This window comes from Narcine bancroftii, chromosome 1 (genome assembly GCF_036971445.1).
Source record: "Narcine bancroftii isolate sNarBan1 chromosome 1, sNarBan1.hap1, whole genome shotgun sequence".
Taxonomy (NCBI): Eukaryota; Metazoa; Chordata; class Chondrichthyes; order Torpediniformes; family Narcinidae; genus Narcine; species Narcine bancroftii.
Window position 1 is genome coordinate 153,232,880 of NC_091469.1, and position 25,421 is coordinate 153,258,300.

Genomic DNA, 25,421 nt, shown 5'->3' on the forward strand with positions numbered 1-25,421 from the left:
CAATGGTCATGGCAATTTTTTGACTTTCAGTGGAATATAGTTGAAGTATATCATGTCTATTACATTTTTAATGTATTATTACATGACAATAAATGGAACCTTTGATTCCTGGGAGAAGGACTGGCAGATAAAAAGTGATCAAGAGGAAATACCCTGGAGTTTATAAGAAATAGAGATAAACACTTTGATAAACTTAGCAGGTGAAACGCAGTGGCAGGTTCCCATAGCTGATAGATCCAAAAATAGAATCCATTATCCAGGATAAAAGTCGACAAACTAAAACTGTTGAAAAATTACTTCCAACAGAGTGCTGACAGTCTTCAAAAGGCTCTAGCCTCCAAGAGATGTTAACAATGTATTGCAAGGAATGAGATCATAATATTTTTGGCCACTCAGGGTGGGAGAAACTTCAAGAATCAGGCAAGAAAACAGAGTTGAAAGATGAACAACCTTCACCTTTGTGAATTGCAAAAGTAGATTTAAAGCCTGGCATACCCAATTCTTGTGTTTTACATTACTGACATGTAAAGGCATATTTGTTTTGAAATTAGTTGAGTGACAGTTACCTTAAGCTGGAAGTAGTCTGACAATGGAGTTACGATGTCACAAAATAAGTTTGGAAAGCAAACCAAGGGTCTTTAGAATTTGGGGGAAAGAGATACTCAGTGTGAAAAAGGCAGAGTTTGGGACAGAGTTTTGATATTTAAGCCATTACTGCAAAAACCTCAAGCATAAAAGTGGCAATGAGACCCAGCCACATGTTAAGTTAGAATTAAAACTGGAAAATTGTCAATTTCACTGCATTATTCAAATCCTAACAATTCAAGTTGCAGCCGGGTTCACGGTGTCTCATTAGAAGGCAAAATTCTGAACCAATGATTCAAAAATATGAGTTTATATCCTACCGTGGGAACTCGGTATGAACAATAACCTGTAATTTAAAATGTTATGACTAATAAAAATAACATGTAATTACTAGGTGTTGCGAAATCATCAGGCTTGCTGATGTCTTTCAAGGGAAGAAATCTGCCACCCTCACCTGGTCTGGCCTATAGACAAACTCTAGAATCCAATTTCTTCCATTCAGGGGACACCAGAGTGGACAATAGATTCCAAGATTGCCAGTGATCTCCACAGCCCATGAATAAAAATTTTCATTAAATAACTTGAATTAAAGCAACCCGTACTAATGGTAGATCCAGGCTAGAAAATCTAACTTGAGATGTTGGAAAATGGTGCAATAATCATAGAGTCAGAGCTGTACAGTACAGAAACAGGCTTTCTGCCCAATGTTCATAACTTAACATTAATCGGCCTCTACAGTTTCTCAAGCAACTTATTCCATATTTTAAAAAAACATTCTGTCTTTGGAAACACTTGCTCCTCAGATCTCTTGCATTTCTCCTCCCGTGGCCTCTTGCTTGGACTCCTGTACCTAAGTAAATAGACTTGTTATCCACATTCTTCTGAATGCACTACACCTCCATGGTCAACCCTCAGCCTTCAACATTCGCCTCAGAATAAACCCAGCCCATCCAATATCTCTTTCCAAAGCCCTCCACTTCAGGCAACATCATGGTAGATCTCTTCTGCATACTTCCCTATATTACCTTCTCCTTCCTATAGTGCAGTAACCAGAACTGTGCACAATACTCGGAGTTCAGCCTGCCAACATTTTATACGTTTCAATGGCGAGGCACGCCAACTCTCATTCTCAATGGCGGGCGAGGCACGCCAACTCTCATTCTCAATGGCGGGCGAGGCACGCCAACTCTCATTCTCAATGGCGGGCGAGGCACGCCAACTCTCATTCTCAATGGCGGGCGAGGCACGCCAACTCTCATTCTCAATGGCGGGCGAGGCACGCCAACTCTCATTCTCAATGGCGGGCGAGGCACGCCAACTCTCATTCTCAATGGCGGGCGAGGCACGCCAACTCTCATTCTCAATGGCGGGCGAGGCACGCCAACTCTCATTCTCAATGGCGGGCGAGGCACGCCAACTCTCATTCTCAATGGCGGGCGAGGCACGCCAACTCTCATTCTCAATGGCGGGCGAGGCACGCCAACTCTCATTCTCAATGGCGGGCGAGGCACGCCAACTCTCATTCTCAATGGCGGGCGAGGCACGCCAACTCTCATTCTCAATGGCGGGCGAGGCACGCCAACTCTCATTCTCAATGACGGGCGAGGCACGCCAACTCTCATTCTCAATGGCGGGCGAGGCACGCCAACTCTCATTCTCAATGGCGGGCGAGGCACGCCAACTCTCATTCTCAATGGCGGGCGAGGCACGCCAACTCTCATTCTCAATGGCGAGGCACGCCAACTCTCATTCTCAATGGCGGGCGAGGCACGCCAACTCTCATTCTCAATGGCGGGCGAGGCATGCCAACCCTCATTCTCAATGGCGTGGCATGCCAACTCACATTCTCAATGGCGAGGCATGCCAACACTCATTCTCAATGGCGAGGCATGCCAACTCTCATTCTCAATGGTGAGGCATGCCAACTCTCATTCTCAATGGCGGACGAGGCACGCCAACTCTCATTCTCAATGGCGGGCGAGGCACGCCAACTCTCATTCTCAATGGTGGGCGAGGCATGCCAACTCTCATTCTCAATGGCGTGGCATGCCAACTCACATTCTCAATGGCGAGGCATACCAACACTCATTCTCAATGGCGAGGCATGCCAACTCTCATTCTCAATGGCTCTGTTGAGAAGCATGCTAAATGCCTTCTCGACTTCTGTGGTGTTATTTTCAGAGCATTATAAACATACATCTCAATGTCCCTCAGTACATCAACACTCTCAAGGTCCCTGTCATTTATTGTATATTTAAATATTACAATTGTACCAGCCTCGACCACCTTCTCTTGCAGCTCATTCCACATAGACACAAACCTCTACGAAAATGGTGTACTCTTTCAGTAATTCTCGCAATTACAACCAAATCCCTTAACTGCTCTTTTTGGAGTTGTAGGTCATTGTCCGGCATCTGCTCATCAGACGATAGCTTTTACCATCCTAATGGCAAGGAGAGCAATTCTTCTTCGATGGAAGGACCCCACTCTGCCCACTATAGTTCAATGGTTTTCTCAAACCACAGCCTGTTTAGATTTAGAGAAAATTAAAAGTGCTACATTGGATTCCTCTGTTAAATTTGAAGAAACTTGGTGCCCATTCATACAATATTTTCGTATGATATAATTTTTACCGTTTTTTCTCATTTTTTTGTCTCTTCCCAATACCATTAAGTTTCTCTTTTGGGGGAGGAGCACGCTTCTTATGTTTGATGAACACTGATCCAAGGCTCTTCCAGCTATTTTTAAAGATTAGTCCAGGGGTTTTACTATAAAATTTATTCTTTTTTCTCTTTGAGAATGGGGAGATGAAGACACTATTATTATTAATTGATTGTTGTATATTGTAATTTTTTCCATCATTATCTTTATTCTCTCCATGCATTGTCAATTGTACATTTTCTATTAAAATCAATAAAAAGATTGAAAAGGTAGATTTTTAAAAAAAGTTTGTTTTATTTAAATCATTTTCTTGTGATATTAGGGTGTGGAAAAGAAGGGAAATGGGTGGGTGGGGTGGGGGGGGGAGAAGGTACTCAATGTAATACATCATTGTTGAGAACGGTTGTGTTGTTCTGGATTTGCACGATTCTTGGAAAATCAAAAAATATTCTGTTACGAGCCCAAGGACCCCAAAACCCAGCAGCAAAAGACATTCACCAAGACAAGTGGTTTTTAAAACAAAAGTTGTCTTTAATCAACTTTAAACATGAAATTAGAATCAAACTTTAACTTATCTCTATACTTCACTAACCCAAATTAACCCCCTTCTAATTCTAAGCGCATGTGTATGATGTGTGTGTAAATTTAAGAAAAGTTCTTTGGTTCACAGTTCAATCTCACCTCTCCTTCTTCCAAGTTCTCTGGATGCAGGCAATTCTTATACTGTGCACAGAATTTAATAAGTATAAAGTTCACCAGGCTTTGGTGCTCGAAAGGTAAATGTTTAGCGCTCAGGAAGGTTCTTTGGATGTTTGCAGAGGGAGATGTGTTGTTCCAGGATTTCCACAACTGAGGTACCACCATTAGTCACCTCAAGGTCTCGCTGATGAAACTTGCCCCATCAGGGTTTTCCAGATGGTAACCTCTTTCTTTAGGCTACCACAGAGTTCTTTTCTGTTCTGCTTATTCCAAGAGAAACATCCGACAGACAGCACTTCCAGCCATCTGCCGCTCTGGAACTTTCTGTTTCCAACCAGTTCTTCCTGGCTTGCACTGTTCAGTCTCTTTTCAGTGTCACCCACACTATCTGAGAGGCCTTGTCTTCTCTCCCTCTCTCTCGCTCTCTCTCCAACTGAGACTGCCAGAAAGCCTATGTGACTCTCTCACTTGCAAAACCCCCACCTTCTTCAGCAAACAACAAGAGATCTTCTTGGTCAAAATGCTGTTTTAGATGAACAAAACCCAGAAGTGACCTTTCTGTGAGCACACTGGAAGTACTTTTTAAACAGCCAGTTTGTCTTCTACAAACAATGGTCTATTCATTTCATGACATCATTTCAATTAGCACTTACTTGTGAAATGTGCATAAAAGTCTCCAAAGATCCTGCAATGTTACTAAATATGAATTCTTCAGTCTTTCAAATAAGATCTGTTTTAAAATGTGTGTATGTATGTATGTAACCCACTAATCTTACCAAATTCTCCCATATTTATCCATTACAATTCAAAAAGAAAAAGAAAGAAAAAGGTATCCCTCATCCCTTTTAAATCTTTCTCCTCGCACCCTCAATCAATGCCCTTCATGATTTTATGTCACTAAGGTCCACCCTCATCCTTCAACCTCAGCCTATACAGCTTCTCCATATATTTCAGCCCACCAGCTCCAATAACATTCTTGTGAACAAGTTCTGTTCCTTTCCAGCTAAATATTTTTCTAATAGCTGGATCACCAGAATTATACACAATCCTCCAAATGAGGTCTGAGCAATGTTTTGTACAGTTATAATTTATCTCTGCTCCTGCACTTGCCTAGATTAAATTCTATCTGTAACTCCCAGTCCATTTTTCTGAATCAGAATTTATTGTCACGAACAAGTCACAAAATTCAATAAAAGGCAGTGTCACAGTGCAAACATTTATATAAACCACCTGACAGAAATAAATAAAAATAGTGCACAAAACGTCAAAATAAGGCTGTGTCCTGGTTCATTGTTCATTCAGGAATTCGATTGGCAGTGGAGAAGATGATGTCTTTGTGCCGCTGAGAGCTCATCTTCAGGCTCATGCACCTTTTTCCTGATGGTAGCAGAGTGAAGAGAGTGTGGTCTTGAGGGTAGAGGCTGCTTTCTTAAGTTCCCCGCCTCTTGTAGGTGTCCTCGATGGTGCCTGTGATGTTACAGGCCAAGTTAACAACCCTCTGCAGCTTTTTCTTGTCCTTAGCGCTGGCACATCCATACCAGACAAAATGCTCTCCACAGAACACCTGAAGTTTGAGTCTTTGGTTTCAAATCGAATCTCCTCAAACACCTTACAAAGGATGCAGATCCTTCTGTATCCTTTCGCAACCTTTGAAGGTATCAACAACTCCATCAAATTTTGCATCAGGAAACTTACCAATAAGACCACCAATAATCTCAACTGTCATTTATTTATACATTTTTTTCTCAAGAGTCACAGGTATCATTATCTCAGGGTTTGTCCGAGATCTTCAGTAAACAGAATGCATGCAAATTGCATCTAGAAGAAAAAATCTGGGCCACTCACAAGTCTGAAAGCAATCCATTGACAATGAACCATCACTGTAATGTAACAGCATAAGAAAATTAAAATGGCAGTTAATAATTAAAAGTACAAAGAGGCCAGATGATCTGGGGAGGGATGGGTCAAGGAGGATTAGGAATTCTGAAGTGAGGAAAAATGCTGTGCAGTCTGGGTGAAGATTTCTGCTTTAAAAATTGAGAATGGAGTTGAAAAAGGGTTCATCTTCACGTCAGGTAGGGATATAACGGGATAAAGTGGAAGCCTTCTGATGTAGTTTTTCACCTGAAACACTAACGGACGATTCCATACTTGCTGAATATTTCCAGCATCATGCTTCAATTTTTAAAATGAAGTGAACGAGCACACAAGACTGCAGATGCTGAAAATTGGATTAATAATCTGTTGGAGGTCAGAAAACATCAGTGGGAGAGAAAGCATGGTCAGTATTTCATGCCTGAACCATGTTGACACTTCTGATAAGCACTTTAAAGGGGCTAAATGACAGAATTTCTGCTGCATTGTTAATTTAGATTAACAATGTTAATTTAGATTAACTCCCAACTAGTTGGGAGTTGGGAGTGATCCACCCTAAACATGGTTGGTGTGGCAGACAACGCCTTTAGAGCTAGCGATTGGGACTGGACCTGTGTTTGAATCTTGCGCTGTCTGTAAGGAGTTTGTACATTCTACCTCTGTCTGTGTGGGTTTTTTTTTTCCTGGGGACTCCAGTTTCCTTCCAGCTTTCAAAAACATACAGGGGTGTAGGTAAATTGGGTGTAAAATGAGTGGCATGGACTTGTAGGGCCTGTTACCATACTGTATGTATAATTTAATTTTTTTTAAAATTGGAATGGAAGTTCATTTTACAAACAAGAATACACTCACTTATTTCTTCCAGCACACCATGAAGTTAACTTTCTTTTTTATTGACTAGACACAATCTTGCATTCCTCAACTCCCCAAACCCCACCCAACTAAACTCCTCTGACCTTCTCATTGGCTCACACTGATGCGCACTCTCCTCCTCCTGTGACTGAGATTCATCACCCGTTTGCTGATGCTCAACACACCCGCGCTTGCGTACTATTACCCCTGTGCGTCGCATCACTAACATCCACAGCGACTGGCACTTTGCCATATAACCTTACGACTTGTGGCATTAAGAATTTGACATTAACAATGGATTCTCAGAATGGAAACCATTTCCTCAGCTTGGTGGGCAAAATATTGGCTTTTTTAAAATGATTTTTGCAGAGCATACAAATGCAATAAAATGAGATGGAAAGGAAAAACGTGAAAAAAATCCTGCAATGCTAAGGGTGAGGATTCCCAGGATCTAAATTCAGCAAAGATGAAGGAATGTGATGCATTTCCAAGGATCTGACTTAGGGGAGAACTTGCAGTGCTGAAGTCAGAAAGTTTGGGAGGTGCAGTCAGAGTGGCCCAGGTGAGCAAGTGTGCCGTTGTGCATTCAAGTGGAAGGAAGGAAGGAATATTTAGGTTGATGGGTGAGATGTTAATTGAACAGGCTGCTTTGTGCTAGATGGTTGAAATATGCTTCAAGTTTGTGCGCATGTGTGTCCATGCACGTAAAATAAGGATGTGCAGTGGTTGGAGCACAGGCACATGAGGAAGCTGAAGCATGGCTGGCAAAGGGAATGGGGTGAAGCGTGTCCAGACCAAGGCACAGGCAGATGTGTCCAGACCAAGGCACAGGCAGATGTGTCCAGACCAAGGCACAGGCAGATGTGTCCAGACCAAGGCACAGGCAGATGTGTCCAGACTGGGTGGGAATTATGAGGGCTGAAAGGAGGGGCATCCTTCTCCTTCCGGAAAGAATCAAAATAGCCGAAGCATGCAACAAGATGAAAAATCTGCTAAGAAAAGATGAGAGTCTCACAACCCGCTTTACATTTGCAACAAACAAGGAAACTCATTAGAAATCAACAATGCATGACCCAAGAATCCTAATGACTGAAACCAGCGACAGGATGCAAATCCACTGAGAAATGTGAAAACATCCAAAGGTTCGATCTCCAGATAACCAAACAAAACAGCATTGGAAGCATCAACAGCACATCATCCCAGAGCTGTCACTGCCACACTCAGAAACCTCTCAGCCAAGCATCATGAGTAGATTTTTGCCGTCTTTCAAGTACAGTACCAACTCCAATTATACAAAGTGGTCAGACTGGGTGTATGTCGGATAAACATTTTTTCCAAAGAATTAGTCATTTTTTAAAAACAGCCCAGTAGCATCAGCAAATCATTTGGATCAATGTTTAAACAACAACAAATAAAGGAAGAATTTTTAAGCATTAAAATAATGTTTAATTCTCACCAAAAATTGCTGGCTGCCACTGATCACAGAGACCTCCCAATCTCAGCCAACCCCCAACATTTATGTGCCACTGATCCCTGGCAAGGCTTCCCGGGGCAGTGGAACACTCAGTGGCAAGTCAGTGGGCTCTTGCCTCCCTGGTCACGGGAGCTCCCGACTCCCAAAGCCCAAGTCCCAATCCTCCCCTGCTAGGACCACCGCACATGCACACCAGGAAGTCCGGAGTGTGTGTGCGGAAGTCGGCCGAGGGGAGAGTTCAGAGTCAGCATCGGAAAGTTCGGCTGGGCTGAGGAGGGAAGGAAGGGGAGGGGAGGGAATGCCACTGAGCCAGAGGTCCCACTCCTGCCCTGGAGGCTGCTCTCCTTGATGACACTAGGACAAGGGATTCTCCGACCGCTTGTAGCTGGGAGATAGTGGCTTGCAGTTTGAGAGGGAAAGTTGGAGAGAAAAGTCAATAGGAATAGGTAAAGAAGAAATGGAAAGAGAGAGAAGAGGGAGTTACCTGAAATGAGGACAATTGTCGTTCTAATTTCATTTTGGGTGAATTTTTTACTTCAACCTGTGAGGTCAGCTCAGCTCCAAAAAAGTTTTGGATAAATGAGGATTTCTGATTTGTTTTCAATATCGTCATTTATCCAATTTTTTAAAAAATTCAGATAAATGAGGATTTTGGAGAATCCTACTTCAGAGTTGTACTGTATAGTGTAAAAAGGATTTTTTTTTTGGAAATGACATTTATTTTTACGTTTGGGTGGACAATGTCATTGGCTGATATTTCAATGTAATTCACATTGTGCCCAAAAATGGTACCTTGCATTTGACATTATGCCTCACTAAATCATCCAACAATCCAGTGTTTGAAGGCGCTACCAGAAGATGCCATTTTCCATATGCAGACGAGAAAATAGCTTCCATAAAAATATCCCACTGTGATGGAAAAAGGTATCCTCCTCCTTTTGCATCAGATTGTTTTCATCATTGTTTGGGAAGACTAATTATTTGAAACATATTTTGGAACAACCTTACCAATTTATTTATTTAACATCATTGAAGTGCTGGTTTTCCACGCATGAAGAACTCAAAAAATCTACAGATGGAGCACAAATGCAATCCAGTGCTGCCAACATCTCTCAGCCTGAAGTTTTTAATGTCAGTTTAAAAATCCTTTCACATTGAATGCTACTGAATATCAAGTTTAATTGTTTCCCCGACCCTCCCCCCACCACCCCTAAGTAGTAGAGGTGAAAAAAAAACATTAATCTTCTCCTGACTGCTTCATTTTGGAGGACAAGCAGCTGACCAAATCAGTGCATTTTATCACTTCTTTTTTGTTTTTTTTTTAAATTTTTTATTTTTCACACCATAAACCACATTAACCATCATACATACTTTTTCCTTTTCAAATATATACAGTGCCATTTTCTCCCCCCCACCCCCTCCTCCCATCCCACCCTCCCTACCTCCCCCCTCCCGTCCATTTAAAGTTCAAAATCTAGGATACATTAAACCAGTCAAACAATGTTGTCATTCAATAAAAATAAACAAGAAATTCCACTGAGTCAATTCTTTTCATTTCCTTCTCCTTTCGTTAATTTAGGTAGTGAATGTCCCCGGTAGGTTTTCTCTATTGTGTTTCATGTAAGGCTCCCATATTTGTTCAAATATTTCAATATTATTTCTTAAACTATATGTTATTTTTTCTAATGGAATACATTTATTCATTTCTATACACCATTGTTGTATTTTCAAATTATCTTCCGATTTCCAGGTTGACATAATACATTTTTTTGCTATGGCTAGAGCTATCTTAACAAATCTTTTTTTGTGCATCCTCCAAATCAATTCCAAATTCTTTGTTTTTTATGTTACTTAGGAGGAAGATCTCTGGATTCTTTGGTATATTGTTTTCTGTAATTTTATTTAATATTTGGTTTAGATCTTCCCAAAATTTTTCTACTTTCTCACATGTCCAGATTGCATGAATTGTTGTTCCCATTTCTTTTTTTTTTACACATCGAAAACATCTATCAGATACTGTTGGGTCCCATTTATTTAACTTTTGAGGTGTAATGTATAGCCTGTGTATCCAGTTATATTGTATCATACGTAACCTCGTATTTATTGTATTTCTCATCGTTCCAGAACATAACTTCTCCCATGTTTCCTTTTTTATCTTTATATTTAAATCTTGTTCCCATTTTTGTTTAGTTTTACCATTTGTTTCCTCTTTCTCCTTTTCTTGCAGTTTAATATACATATTTGCTATAAATCTTTTGATTATCATTGTTTCTGTAATCACATATTCAAAGTTACTTCCCTCTGGTAACCTCAGACTGCTTCCTAATTTGTCCTTCAAGTAGGATCTCAATTGGTAATATGCCAGCACTGTATCTTGAGATATAATGTATTTATCTTTCATTTGTTCAAAGGATAATAATCTATTTCCTGAAAAACAATTTTCTATTCTTTTGATCCCTTTTTTCTCCCATTCTCTAAAGGAAAGGTTATCTATTGTAAAAGGGAGTAACTTGTTTTGCGTCAATATTAGTTTTGGTAATTGATAATTTGTTTTATTTCTTTCTACATGAACCTTCTTCCAAATATTGAGTAGATGATGTAATACTGGAGAACTTCTATGTTGTATCAATTTTTCATCCCATTTATATAATATGTGTTCAGGTATCTTTTCCCCTATTTTATCTAATTCTAATCTAGTCCAATCTGGCTTTTCCCTTGTTTGATAAAAATCTGATAGGTATCTTAATTGTGCGGCTCTATAATAATTTTTAAAGTTTGGCAGTTGTAAGCCTCCTTGTTTATACCATTCTGTTAATTTATCTAGTGCTATCCTCGGTTTCCCCCCTTTCCATAAAAATTTCCTTATTATTTTCTTTAACTCCTTGAAGAATTTCTCTGTCAGTTGTATTGGCAATGCCTGAAATAGGTATAATATCCTTGGAAAAATGTTCATTTTAATACAGTTTATCCTTCCTATTAGTGTTAGTAGTAAATCTTTCCAATGCTCTAAATCATCCTGTAATTTTTTCATTAAGTGGATAATAATTGAGTTTATATAGTTGGCCGAGATTTTTATTTATTTGTATACTTAGGTATCTTATTGCTTGCATTTGCCATCTGAATGGTGATTCCTTCTTAAATTTTGATAAATCCGCATTATTCATAGGCATTGCTTCACTTTTATTTACGTTAATCTTGTAACCCGACACTTCTCCATATTCCTTCAATTTCTTATATAATTCTTTTATTGATAGTTCTGGTTCTGTTAAGTATACTATAACATCATCCGCAAATAAACTGATTTTATATTCCATGTCTTTTATTTTTATCCCTTTTATATTATTTTCTGTTCTTATCAATTCTGCTAGTGGTTCTATAGCTAACGTGAACAATAAAGGTGATAGTGGGCATCCGTGCCGTGTTGACCTGCTTAAGTTAAATTGCTTTGATACATATCCATTTACTGTCACTTTCGCCAATGGCCCCTTATATAATGCTTTAATCCAATTAATATACTTCTCTGGTAAACTGAATTTTTGCAATACTTTGAATAAATAATTCCATTCTACTCTGTCAAAGGCCTTCTCTGCGTCTAAAGCAACTGCTACTGTTGGCGCTTTACTCCCTTCTACTGCATGAATTAAGTTAATAAATTTACAAATATTGTCTGTTGTGCGTCTTTTTTAAATAAATCCAGTTTGGTCTAGATTTACCATTTTCGGTACATACTCTGCTAATCTGTTTGCTAATAGTTTAGCTATTATCTTATAATCTGTGTTAAGTAAAGATATTGGTCTATATGACGCTGGTGCGAGTGGATCTTTCCCTTGCTTTAGTATTACTGTAATTATTGCTGTTTTACATGAATCTGGTAAGCTTTGTGTTTTTATCAATCTGGTTGATTACTTCCAGGAGGGGAGGAATTAATAAATCTTTAAATGTTTTATAGAATTCTATTGGGAATCCATCCTCTCCTGGTGTCTTATTATTTGATAATTTTTTTATCATCTCTTGTATTTCTACTATTCCAAATGGTTCTGTTAATTTATTTTGTTCCTCTATTTGTAGTTTTGGTAGTTCAATTTTAGTTAGAAATTCATCTATTTTCCCTTCTTTCCCTTCGTTTTCAATTTGGTATAATTGTTCATAGAATTCTCTAAAGTTTTCCTTGATCTCCTTTGGATTACATGTGATTTGTTTGTCTTTTTTCCTTGATGCCAATACCATTTTCTTAGCTTGTTCTGTCTTAAGCTGCCATGCTAGAACTTTGTGTGTTTTTTCCCCTAGTTCATAATTTTTCTGTTTTGTCTTCATTATATTCTTCTCCACCTTATATGTTTGTAGTGTTTCATACTTTATTTTTTTATCTGCCAATTCTCTTCTTTTAGTTGTATCTTCCTTCATTGCTAATTCTTTTTCTATATTTACTATTTCCCTTTCCAACTGCTCTGTTTCCTGATTATAGTCCTTCTTCATCTTGGTTACATAACTTATTATTTGCCCTCTAATGAACGCTTTCATTGCGTCCCATAGTATAAACTTATCTTTCACTGATTCCGTGTTCATTTCAAAATACATTTTAATTTGTCTTTCAATTAATTCTCTAAAATCCTGCCTTTTGAGTAACATGGAGTTTAATCTCCATCTATACATTCTTGGAGGGATGTCCTCTAACTTTATTGTCAATATTAAGGGTGAATGGTCCGATAATATTCTAGCTTTATATTCTGTTTTTCTTACTCTATCTTGCATACGAGCTGATAACAAAAATAGGTCTATTCTTGAGTATGTTTTATGTCTAGCCGAGTAATATGAATATTCCTTTTCCTTTGGGTGTTGTTTCCTCCATATATCCAAAAGTTGCATTTCTTGCATCGATTTAATTATAAATTTGGTTACTTTGTTCTTTCTGTTAATTTTTTTCCCAGTTTTGTCCATATTTGAATCCAAATTCAGGTTGAAATCCCCTCCTATTAATATGTTCCCTTGCGTATCTGCTATCTTCAAAAAAATATCTTGCATAAACTTTTGATCTTCTTCGTTAGGTGAATATACATTGAGTAGATTCCAAAACTCTGAATATATCTGACATTTTATCATTACATATCTCCCTGCTGGATCTATTATTTCCTCTTCTATTTTAATTGGCACATTTTTACTAATTAATATAGCTACTCCTCTTGCTTTTGAATTATACGACGCTGCTGTTACATGTCCTACCCAATCTCTCTTTAATTTCTTGTGCTCCAATTCAGTTAAATGTGTTTCTTGCACAAATGCTATATCAATTTTTTCTTTTTTCAGTAAATTTAGCAGTTTCTTCCTTTTAATTTGGTTATGTATTCCGTTAATATTTAAAGTCATATAGTTCAGCGTAGCCATTTTATACTTTCCGTTTCTCCATCATTACCTTTCCTTCTTATCCATTTCTGTTTTCTTGTTTTGAACACTTTATAAGACAACATTTCTAAAACATCAAACATTTTCCCTATTCTCCTATTTAAAACTTCTTTAACCCCAATCTCCCCTCCCCCTCCTGAGTTGTCCTTTATCCCTTGTCAGACAACCACATCTCCCCTCTCCATTTGGATTTGCGAATTCACTCGCAAACGTCAGCTGATTTTGCAGTGACTGTAACTCCTCCCCACCCAGTCCCCCCCTGAAAAGATTTCAATTTTCATATGTAACAAAGGTCACTCTTTTAATTCCCTCCTTATTCCCTCTATTCCATTTCCCTCCCTTATTAATTCTTGTCTATATATATTTTCCTCTAAATACGGATACATTCATGTATGCACACTATATACCCCTTTACACACATACATATAGATCGTGGTCATTTTTACTCTTATTACATGTCTTCATCTCTCTGCTTGTTTTGTAGTTGTTCTGCTAATTTCCTTGCTTCCTCTGGATCCGAGAATAGTCTGTTTTGTTGCCCTAACATAACATAACAATTACAGCACGGAAACAGGCCATTAGGCCCTTCTAGTCCGCACCAAACCAAACACCCCTTTCTAGTCCCACCTCCCTGCACAATGCCCATAACCTTCCATCTTCTTCTCATCCATATACCTGTCCAACCTTTTCTTAAATAATACAATTGACTCCGCCGCCACTATTTCTCCCGGAAGCTCATTCCACACGGCTACCACTCTCTGAGTAAAGAAGTTCCCCCTCATGTTACCTCTAATCCTCCGCCCCTTAATTCTTAACTCATGTCCTCTTGTTTTAATCTTTCCTCCTCTTAACGGAAATAGTCTATCCACATCCACTCTGTCTATCCCTTTCATAATCTTAAATACTTCTATCAAATCCCCTCTCAACCTTCTACGCTCCAAAGAATAAAGACCTAATCTGTCCAATCTCTCCCTATACTCTAGATGCTTAAACCCAGGTAACATTCTGGTAAACCTTCTCTGCACTCTCTCCACTGTTTATATCCTTCCTATAATTAGGCGACCAGAACTGCACACAGAACTCCAAATTAGGCCGCACCAACGTCTTATACAATCTCAACATCACCTCCCAACTCCTATATTCCATGCAATGATTGATAAAGGCCAGCATACTAAAAGCCTTCTTCACCACCCTATTCACGTGAGTTTCTACCTTCAGGGAACGATGTACCGTTACTCCTAAATCTTTCTGCTCTTCTGTATTCATCAATGCTCTCCCATTTACCACGTATGTCCTATTCTGATTCTTCTTACCAAAATGAAGCACCTCACACTTATCAGCATTAAATTCCATCTGCCATTTTTAAGCCCACTCTTCTAAGCAGCCCAAATCCCTCTGCAATCCTTGAAAACCTTCTTCATTATCCACTATTCCACCTATCTTAGTATCGTCTACATATTTACTAATCCAATTCACCACCCCATCATCTAGATCATTAATGTAAATAACGAACAACAATGGGCCCAATACAGATCCTTGAGGCACACCACTGGTCACCGGCCTCCAACCTGACAGACAATTATCCACTACCACTCTCTGGCCTCCCCCTTTCAGCCAATGTTCAATCCATTTGACTATCTCAAAATTTATACCTAAAGACTACATCTTCCTAACTAACCTTCGATGTGGTACCTTATCGAAGGCCTTACTGAAGTCCATATAGACAACATCCACTGCGCTACCCTCATCCACATTCCTCGTCACCTCTTCAAAAAATTCAATCAGATTGGTCAAACATGACCTTCCTCCCACAAATCCATGTTGAGTGCTCCTGATCAGACCCTGTCTATCCAGATGTTTATAAGTACTATCTCTAAGAATTTTCTCCATTAATTTACCTACCACAGACGTCAAACTTACAGGCCGATAGTTGCCAGGCTTCCTCCTTGAACCCTTTTTAAATAACGGAACCACATGCGCAATGCGCCAATCCTCTGGCACTATCCCCATATCTAATGACATTTGGAAAATTACCGCCAGAGCCTCTGCTATTTCCTCCTTCACTTCTCTCAATGTCCTGGGGAAGATCCCGTCTGGTCCTGGAGACTTATCCACCTTTATATTCTTCAAAAGCCTTAAAACTACACCTTTGTAATCTCTATATTCCCCATATTTACCCAATTTGAATAATTATTTTAAGTACCGCTGGGTACCTTCACATAAATTTATATCCTTTTTTCCATAAGATCGTTTTCGCTGTATTGAACTCCTTCCTCTTCTTCAGGAGTTCAAAACTTGTCTGGATAGAAAAAAAAATTTTGTCCTTTATATTCCAGTGGCTTTTTGTCCTCTCTTACTTTCTTCATTGCTTTCTCCAATATATTTTCTCCTGTTGTATATCTTAAGAATTTTACTAAAATGGATCTTGGTTTTTGCTGCGGGTGTGGTTTCGGGGCTAAAGTTCTAAGTGCCCTCTCTATTTCCATTTCTTCCTGTAATTCTGGTCTTCCCAGGACCCTGGGGATCCATCTTTTATAAATTCTCTCATATTCTTGCCTTCTTCATCTTCCTTAAGGCCCACTATCTTTATATTATTTCTTCTATTATAGTTTTCTATCATATCTATCTATCATATCTATCTTCTGAGCTAACAGCTCCTGTGCCTCTTTAGCTTTATTATTAGATTCTTCTAATTTCTCTTTTAATTCCTCTACTTTCATATCTACAAATGTTTCTCGTTTTTCCATATTTTCCACTCTTTTTGCCAATTCTGATATGGCCACTTCCATTTTATTCATTCTTTCTTCTGCATTCTTAATTCTTCTTTTTATCTCATCAAATTCTTGTAATTGCCATTCTTTCACTGATTCCATATATTCTTTAAAAAAAGATACATCCATTGTCTTGCTTTTCTCTTCTTCTTCCACTTCTTTCTGTTCTTCTTCTTCTTCTTCCTCTGGATTGACCATCTGTTGTTTCCTTGTTTTCTTTTTGCCCTCTTCTTTCTTGTTGTCGTTATTGTCTGTGTTCTGCACCTGCTGCTGTGCTGCAGGTGTCTCTCTCAGCTGTGGAGATCAACTCCGCAGCTGTTCCCCCCTCCCGTCAGTGTGTTTTTTTTCATGCGCATCGCGCATGTGCGAGGAGTCGCGCATGCGCGGTTGCGCACTTTTACTCGGCTCTGTGGGCCATTTTTGTAGTCCCGAGCCCGGGACCTCCACTGACCTGTGGGAGCGGGCCTCTCTCTCCACGGCGGGCCTCTTCGGACAGGTAAGGCCTTCACCTTCTTCTTCCGACGTCTTTCCTTCTTCTTTTCTTCCCGTTGTTTTCGGTTTTTCTTTCTTCGCTGCCATTTTCTTCACACTTTTACTTTCACTTTGTTTTGGTTTTTAAGTTTATGCCTTTGTTTTTTCTCTATCTTTTTTTTAACTTTTCTGGAGAGGGCTGGAGTTCCCCTACCTGCCACTACTCCATCATGTGACTCCTCTCTGCATTTTATCACTTGAAGGAAATCTTCCACAACACATCCTAAAACTCAGCCCATCGCTGTTTTTTCAGTGCATGATGTGACTACACATTCAAGATGACATTAAAAGCAAAATATGCCAATCTAAGGGTCTTTTAAATATTTTTATTGTACCAGCTTCTTCCACCACTCTCCACGCAAACAAAAAATATCCGACTTCCAGTCACAAATAGATTCCTCTGGTGTTGGCCATTTTTGCCCAGGATCTTATACATCTATAGTGATACAAGACTAACTGATCAATAATTCCCAGGATTCTACCTCTTATTTTTCTTGAACAGTAGAACATTTGCCATTCTCTAAACCATGGCCAAGGATGATGCAAAGATCATTGTTAATATCCCAAAACTCTCTTCTGCAGTATCTGGAGTGCATCCCATCTGGTCCAGGGGACTTATTAATCATGATTTTTTTTAGAACCTCCAATGCTACCTCTTTCTTAACCTCACCTTTTCTCCACTGGATCTGGTGAGCAGTGGAATGAAGTATTCATGAAGGACTTCTCCAACCTGCAGACACATACAGTATTTCCTCCGCTTTATCTTGAGCAGTCCAACCCTCAGTCTTGTCATCCTTCTGACTTCATATAAGCTAGATGCCTTGTGGTTTTCCTTAATTTTTCTTGCCAAGACCTTCACATGCTCCCTTCCAGCTGCCAGTGGAGGGGTGGTTAAGATAGGTACTACTGCAATGGGTAAGAAAGATTTAGACAGAAAGATGGAAAGGATAGGTTTAGAAGGATATGAGCCAAATGAAGGGAGATGTCACTAGTGTGGGTTTTTGTTTTTGGTTTGCAGGGTAAGATGGGCCAGAGGACCTGTTTCCACACTGTACGACTCTACAATGACTGTATTTTGACTACATAAGCAAAAAATCCAAAATATTATGACTGTATTTTGACTACATAAGCAAAAAATCCAATTTGCCTTTAAATCATTATTATTGACCTGTTCGTTACTTTTTTTAGATCTGTGGACCTGAGCTCCAAGGTCTCTTCTTTCCTCTACACCTACATTGCACATTTTCTTACCTTTTCCCCAACTCTCTGAATTAAACTCCATTCCCCATGGTCCTGTTCTACGAACCAGACTATCTGCAGTCTAAAGTTTTCATACTCATGTGAATCAGTGGCAAATTCATATATTATCTTCAAACTTTTTCTCTTGCCCAACCCCCCTATGCAGTAAAATCCTCAATATCTAGAATTCAAGCAACCCAACCAACTGGCAAATAGGAAATAGATAGATAAATAAATAGATGAATAGATCAAGATGAATAAAAAATAAATACAAGTTTACAATGGTCTCTGTAGTAACAAACAACCCCTTGAAGATGGAAACCCCGGTTGTGTTCCGCCCGCAGCAGCTGTTTGGATAAAGTTGTGTACGAATCAAATAGAGGCACCCAGGATGAAAAGCTGGCCGATGCCACTCACTGCTGGGGCGACTCTCCCAAAGTGTCTCCCTATCCCTGCCAAGTAAGAGTCTATCTTTATTAGTATTAAATATATTAGTACGACTTTATCTGTAAACTTGGAAGAGGGGTTAATTATGGTGACATGGTTAGTACAATGTTGTTACAGCACCAGCTGCCGGGGTTTGAATTTAAATTTAAATTTGATAAGTTTTGTCTTTTAAACTGTGTATTCTTAATGCAAGTTTATTAGTTAATGATTGGAAGAGTGTCTCAGTCAAATGGAAAATGTTCAATCCCTGTAGATGCTGGATACCAAGGATTTTACTGTATTCAGGTAAAATTCCAATGCAACATTCACTCACAAACATGCTTGTTCTCCATTATCCTTGGATCCCTGCCACAGAACTACTTTTTCAATTCCACTTGCCAGTTTCCCTTTGATTATTTCATAGGCCTTTATATCTTTGAATATATAACCTGGATAAAATTCAAGAACACACTGCATGCTCTGATCCATTTGCTAATTCTGTCTCTCTGTTTCCATTTAATTCTGTGTAATTTAAATAAGTGTGGTGAAAAGCAGTTCAAACAGACTTTGTGTCACTGGCTACAGGCTACCAGTTCATATGTACAAGATTATCACCACCCATTACAGTCTCATCTTTCAGCTATCAATGTGTTCCAACTCTCCCATGCCTTAGGACTCCAATTTTATCAATCCAGTTATCATGTAGAAAATCAGCACGCATTTGCAAAGATACCTCGTGGACCCCTCCATCCATTTTATTTGTCCTGAAAAATATTAATCAGTTTAGTTCAAGCTGAGATGTTGTACACTGCATAGTCTCTCAAATGCTCATTTATTTTCATGTACTAATTGTAGTCTTGACAATGAGACTTGAGTTTTTTGCACCACAGATAAAGACCAACAGGTTCAAGCTGAACAAGTTGTCAACCTGAGCTAATTCCATTTCGCTGCATTTTTCCCACGTGCCTCTTAGCCTTAGTTTTCCCTGTACCTGTCTAAGTTCTACTTTGAGAGAATATAATGAAACCACACTTCATCCAACTACAATGGAGCTCTGTAACTGGATTCTGGACTTCCTAATAGAAAGACCACAGCCTGAGTCAGTAGCAGAAAGTCTAGCACTGTCACACCTCAGGGCTGTGTTTTCGACTCACTCCTATTCACGCTACTGACCCACGACTGCATGGCCAGATCCAGCTCCAACAATGTCATCAAGTTTGCAGATGACACGATAGTCGTCGGCCTCATCAGCAACAACGACGAGTCTCACCCCAGAGAAGAGGTGGAAAATCTCATGATATGGTACAAAAGTAACAACTCGAGATCTCAATGTGGACAAGACAAAGGAGATGATTGTGGACTTCAGGAGGACAAGGAATGACCATTGAACATCAATAACTCTGTAGTGGAGAGAATAGAGTATCATGCTCCTTGGAGTCCACTTAATAGTAACCTATCCTGGACACCCAACGTCTCCTAATTTGTCAGGAAGACGTAACAGCACTTCCTGAGAAGACTGAAGTGGATAGGGCTATTGGCCACCATCATGTTAACCTTCTACAGGAGCTCTATCAAGAGTGACCTGACGGCTGCATCACAGTGTGGATATGGCTGCTGCAGAGAAATGGATCAGAGGTCAATCTACAGGACCGTAAGAGTAGCAGAGAGGATCATGGGAGTATCCGTCCCCACCAGCCCCCCCCAACCAATGGACGTGTTCTACCGGGATCACTGTCTGAAGAGGGCGCGCAAAATTTGAGAAATTGTTCCACCCTGCACACAGAATTTTCCAGCTACTCCCATCGGGGAAGAGATAGGAGTATCAGAGCTAGCACCACTAGGCTGAGGAACAGCTTCTTCCCACAGGCAGCGAGAATGCTGAACAACCAAAGGAACTGCTCACATTCACCATCCAAAACTTTCTTATATATAAAACAATATTTATTTATTTTTATTGATAAATACTTGTCCTGCATATACATTGTTTGTCTCTATGTGTGTTATGTCTGGTTGTGTGTCTGCATATTTTGCGCCAAGGACTGGAGAACGCTGTTTTGTCAGGTTGTACTTGTACAAATCAGATGGCAATAAACTGGTCTTGAAATCCATCTCCGGGGACAGGATGGCAGCACTTGGTCAAGTACCATGGATCAAAGAGAAACAGTATGAATGCTTGTTCTACCTGTGCCTCTACTTGAAACAAAGACTTTTTCAGTGGTATATGAGGAAACATGTAAAAGGAAAGGAATTTAGATGTCATGTGAGGAAACTTGAATACGGGTACAAAGAGCAAGTCTGCAATGATAATCGTCAGCTCTAAGCAAGGCTGATTTAAAAAGGGATGGAATAACATTTCCATTGTAGGAGACTGGGTCACAACAAAATTAGAAAACCTGCACTTCTGCAAGGTCTTGGAGAGCGAACCAATTTACTAAAACAAAAACCATGAGAAACAAGACAATTTGATGTTCTCAAGTATGATACACATAGCAGTTCAGCGGGGGGAAAAAAAACTGATCAAATAACAGAAAAGCCTTTTCATTCTTACCACTAGCGATTGCTCCAGAGAAACTTGCCGATCATCCTTTTCAACAGTACGCCTGCAGTCCGGACACACCCATAGTGGAAGGTGCAATATGCTGTTCGTTTTTGGAGATGTAGAAAGTGCCATTTTGTTTGGGTTTGTAATTCCACTCTCAGAGAGTGAAGAGTCTTTGCGTTCACTTCGACAAAGAAGACATCGTTCTCCAGTTGAGTATGGTGCCCTCTGACCCAGACCAAATGTGAAGGGCGTCTGTAGTGGAACAAAATAGCAAATAAATTCATCAGGAAGCAAAGTGAAATTTGTATTCATTATCTAGCTCACTTCTCCTCTATGTCTTGATATTTAGTGTTTCCGTATTTTCCAGAGAACCATAGAACATTACAGCATAAAAGCAGGACCTTTGGCCCTTCCATTTGTCCTGATCTATTATTTTGCCCAGTCCCACCGACCTGCACAGTCCTTCATACCCATCCCATCGATATACATGACCAAATTCTTCTTAAATGTTAAAATTGAGCCGTTATTCACCACTTCAGTTGGCAGCTCATTCCACATTTCCACCATTCTCTGTGTGAATGCTCCCCTGAATGTTTTCTTTAAACATTTCATCTTTCACCCTTAACTCAAGAGAAAGAAATTGTAGGCATCTGCATCACAGTCGAGCCTCAAATTTAGTGTGGAATACTTAAGCATTTGCTCTCAAATTGAAGATGATACAGCATGGAACAGAACAACACAAGAACAGGTAACTCTGTCAACTCCAACCATGATGGCAAATTGCAGCCTGCTTTTAATGAGTGGGGTTTAAAATTGTAAATTAATTATTCTCTAATGCCCGACAGGAATGAGGGATTATTATGTCAAGATAATTTAGAAAGGATTACCACTTCAATGCCAAATGGTCATCTGCAATACTTAATTAGGTAAATCTAGTCCTACACCTGCGAATGAAAAGTAAATAAGGGAAAAATTGCTCAATTAAACAAAAACTAAGCCTACATAAAGTAATATACTCAAGTTCTGAACACTTCAGTACTGGAGTGCAAAATAATCAATGAGACATCTTGGGAATTTGGTTCACAGCAGTTCATTTTTTACAACTGGAAAATGCAAATTATTTTCCCAAAGTTTTCATCCAATTCCCTTGAAAATTTTTAACAGGGAATGAATTGTAGGTTACAATTACACTCTAGGCGGCGCGGGTTGACCGAAAGGAGGCAAACAAGGGCACAACAGAGCCCGGCAGGGTGAGCCTCTTTTTGTTTTAATGCAAGATCAATAGCCATCTTTGTTACCCATAATCCCCCATGCAGCTGAAACTGCTCTGCACTGCCCAGAGCAGTTCAAGCTGATTGGGGGAATTATGGGTAACAAAGACAACCATTGGTCGTTGAGCCAGCTTCAATGTGGAGTTGCCCCAGAAAAGGGGCTTTTGTTTTACACGAATCTGCACCACTCCCATTCTAATTCCCTAATCCGGAATAATCCAAATACCAAGTGTCCAAGGATCTCGGATTAAAGGATAGGTAACTGTAGTACAACCCAATGAAACAGCATTCTCAGTCCTTGGTGCAAAACATGCAGACACACAAACAAGATATAACACACGTACAGACAAACAATACATATGTAGAACAAGTATTTTATCTATACAAAAAAAATAATAAATATTGCGTTGCACATATGAGAATCTCGGATGGTCAGTGTGAGCAGTTCCTTTGGTCGTTCAGCATTCTCACTGCCTGTGGGAGGAAGCGGTTTCTCAGCCTGGTGGTGCTCGCTCTGATCCTCCTGTATCTCTTCCCTGACAGGAGCAGCTGAAAGATGCGGTGTGCAGGGTGGAAGGGGTCCTCTTCAGACAATGATCCCAGTAGATCATGTTAAGGGGGGGGGGGGGGGGGGGGGGAGAAGAGAGAGAGGGAGACTCCAGTGATCTTCTCTGCCACTTTTAATGAAGGCCAGCATACCATAAGCCTTCTTAACTACCCTACCAGCCTGAGCAGCAACCTTGAGAAATCTATGGATTTGGATCCCTCTGTTCTTCCACACTGTTAAAAAAGCTTGCCATTAGCCATGTACTCTGCCTTCAAGTTTGATCTTTCTTTTAAATAACTTTATTGAATTTAACACAAATTTACATACAAAATTTAGGAAAACACCTAACAAATCATCTCCTACATACAAGTACAAAAAAAGGATGGAACTAGACATTTCCTTCATCCACATGAAAAACAAATAACGATGATAACGATGTTGAAACCCATATTAGATTAGGTATTTAAGGCATTTTTTTGTTTTTTTTTTAAATCAAGTTTGATCTTCCAAAATTCATCACCACACTTCTCTGGATTGAACTCCATCTGCCACTTTTCCACCCAGCTCTGCATCCTGTCTACATCCGGTTGTAGGTAAGGCAGGAGCTTAGTGCGGATTGACACCTCAAATTATAACATTGTGGCCATTCATTAAACTTGGTTGCAGGAGGGATAGGACTGGCAGCTCCATGTTCAGGGGTTCCCTTGTTTCAGACACATTAGAGCAGGAGGGATGAAAGGGGGGAGGAATGGCATTGCTTATCAAGGAAAATATCACAGCTGTATTTAGGCAGGACAGACTGAGGCTATATGGGAAAGGTATGACCACACTCCTAGACCTCCCAATAGTCAATGAGATAGCAGACAGCTACAGAAAACAAAGTTGTGATAGTAGGAAATTTTTAACTTTCCACGTATTGACTGTGACTCCCATATTGTAAAAGGGCTGGATGGCTTGAAGTTTGTCAGATGTGTTCAGGAAAGTTTACCAAATCATTATTTAGAGGTTCCAACTACAGAAAGTACAACACCAGATCACCTATTAGGGAATGAGATGGGACAATTGACAGAAGTATGCATAAGGGAAGATTTTAGGCAAATAAGGAATTTGAGGAGCATAAAAAGTGGAGGGAAAAACTAAAGAGGGAAATCAGGGAGGATAAAAAGAATACAAGGTTGATTTGGCAGGCACGGTGAAGAAAAATTGTAAGGGTTGCTATAGGTATATAAAGAGCTAAATTCTGTAAGGAGTAAAATTGGTCTTCTTGAAGATCAAAGTGGTCAGCTATGCATGCAGCCAGATGAGGGAGAATTATATGGGTTATTTGCATCTGTAGTCACTCAGGAAACTGGCACAGTTGTTGGAAGTAAGGCAAACAAGCAGCGAGGTCATAGAATCTGTACAAATTAAAGAGGAGGTGGTGCCTGGTGACCTAAAGTAAGCAAGAGTAGATAAATCCCCAGGGCCTGATAAGATATACCCTCAGCCCTTGATAGGAGTGAGTGATCATTGATATAGATGACTAACAACCACTGATCTCACACTGAACCCTGAGCCACACCACTTGTCACAGGCCTCCAGTTCACTACCACTCTCTGGCTCCTCGCATAAAGCCTTGAAGATTTATTTACAATGTCCTTATCCACAGGTGAGATGCTGGAGGGTAGCTCTTGTTCTTCTGTGGTTTTACAAAGGCTCCAAAAATAACCCAGGAAATCATAGGCCAGTGAGCCTAACATCAGCAGTGGGCAAGTTATTGGAAGGTGTTCTAAGAAATCAGATATACAAGTATTTGAATTGTCAGGGACTGATGAAGGATTGTCAACATGACTTTGGATATGAAAGGTTGTGTTTAACCAATCAGATTCTTTCGAGGTTACCAGGAAAGTTGATAAGGGAAAGGTCTATATGGACTTCAGTAAGGCTTTGACAAAGTCCCACATGGGAGGTTAGTCAGTAAGATTCAGTCGCTTGGTATTCATGGTGAAGTAGTAAATTGGATTCAACATTGGCTTTACAGAAGAAACCAGAGAGTGGTAGTGGCAACTCAGAGAGGCCAATGACGAGTGGTGTAGCTCAGGGAATCATTGCTGGATCAATTGCTGTTTGTCATCTCTATCAATTATCTGGATAATAACGTGGTATATTGGATCAGCAAGTTTGCAGAATACACAAAGATTGGCGATATTATGGACAGCGAGGAAGGCTTCCAAAGATTGCAGAGTGATCTGGACCAGCCAGAAAAATGGCATATGGAATTTAATGCAGACAAGTGGGAGGTGTTGCATTTTGGAAAGAGATAAAGGGGTTGCTAGCCACATGCAGCTCCTTGACATGAATGTGCAGTTCGTGGAAGTATGTTGGCTCTGTAGTGCTTGTTGGCTGTATAGTGCCAGTGGACATAGCTTGTGATCACATGATTTGGACACATGTAAGTGTTGTGGTAAGTGAAATTAGTCAAGTTTAAGTGCGATCCAGTCCTCCCCTGCACCCCACCCCCCCATCCAAGCTCCAGATGCCCAACCTCCCACCCATCTGAACTCCCCAA

The 25,421-nt window shown here is 39.9% G+C and overlaps 1 protein-coding gene across 2 annotated transcripts in view; it reads right to left on the reverse strand.

The window, feature by feature from the left end:
• Positions 1 to 25,421, reverse strand: part of fam193a (family with sequence similarity 193 member A) — a 120,247-nt gene that overhangs the window by 92,931 nt on the left and 1,895 nt on the right. The window contains exon 2 of one of the 2 annotated variants that reach the window (XM_069942166.1): positions 21,062 to 21,307. In XM_069942166.1, the coding sequence (XP_069798267.1) occupies positions 21,062 to 21,184 (123 nt within the window). In that variant the 5' untranslated portion in view covers positions 21,185 to 21,307. Of the gene's footprint in view, positions 1 to 21,061; positions 21,308 to 25,421 lie in introns of those variants that run through there. The other variant, XM_069942155.1, reaches the window with a different exon arrangement.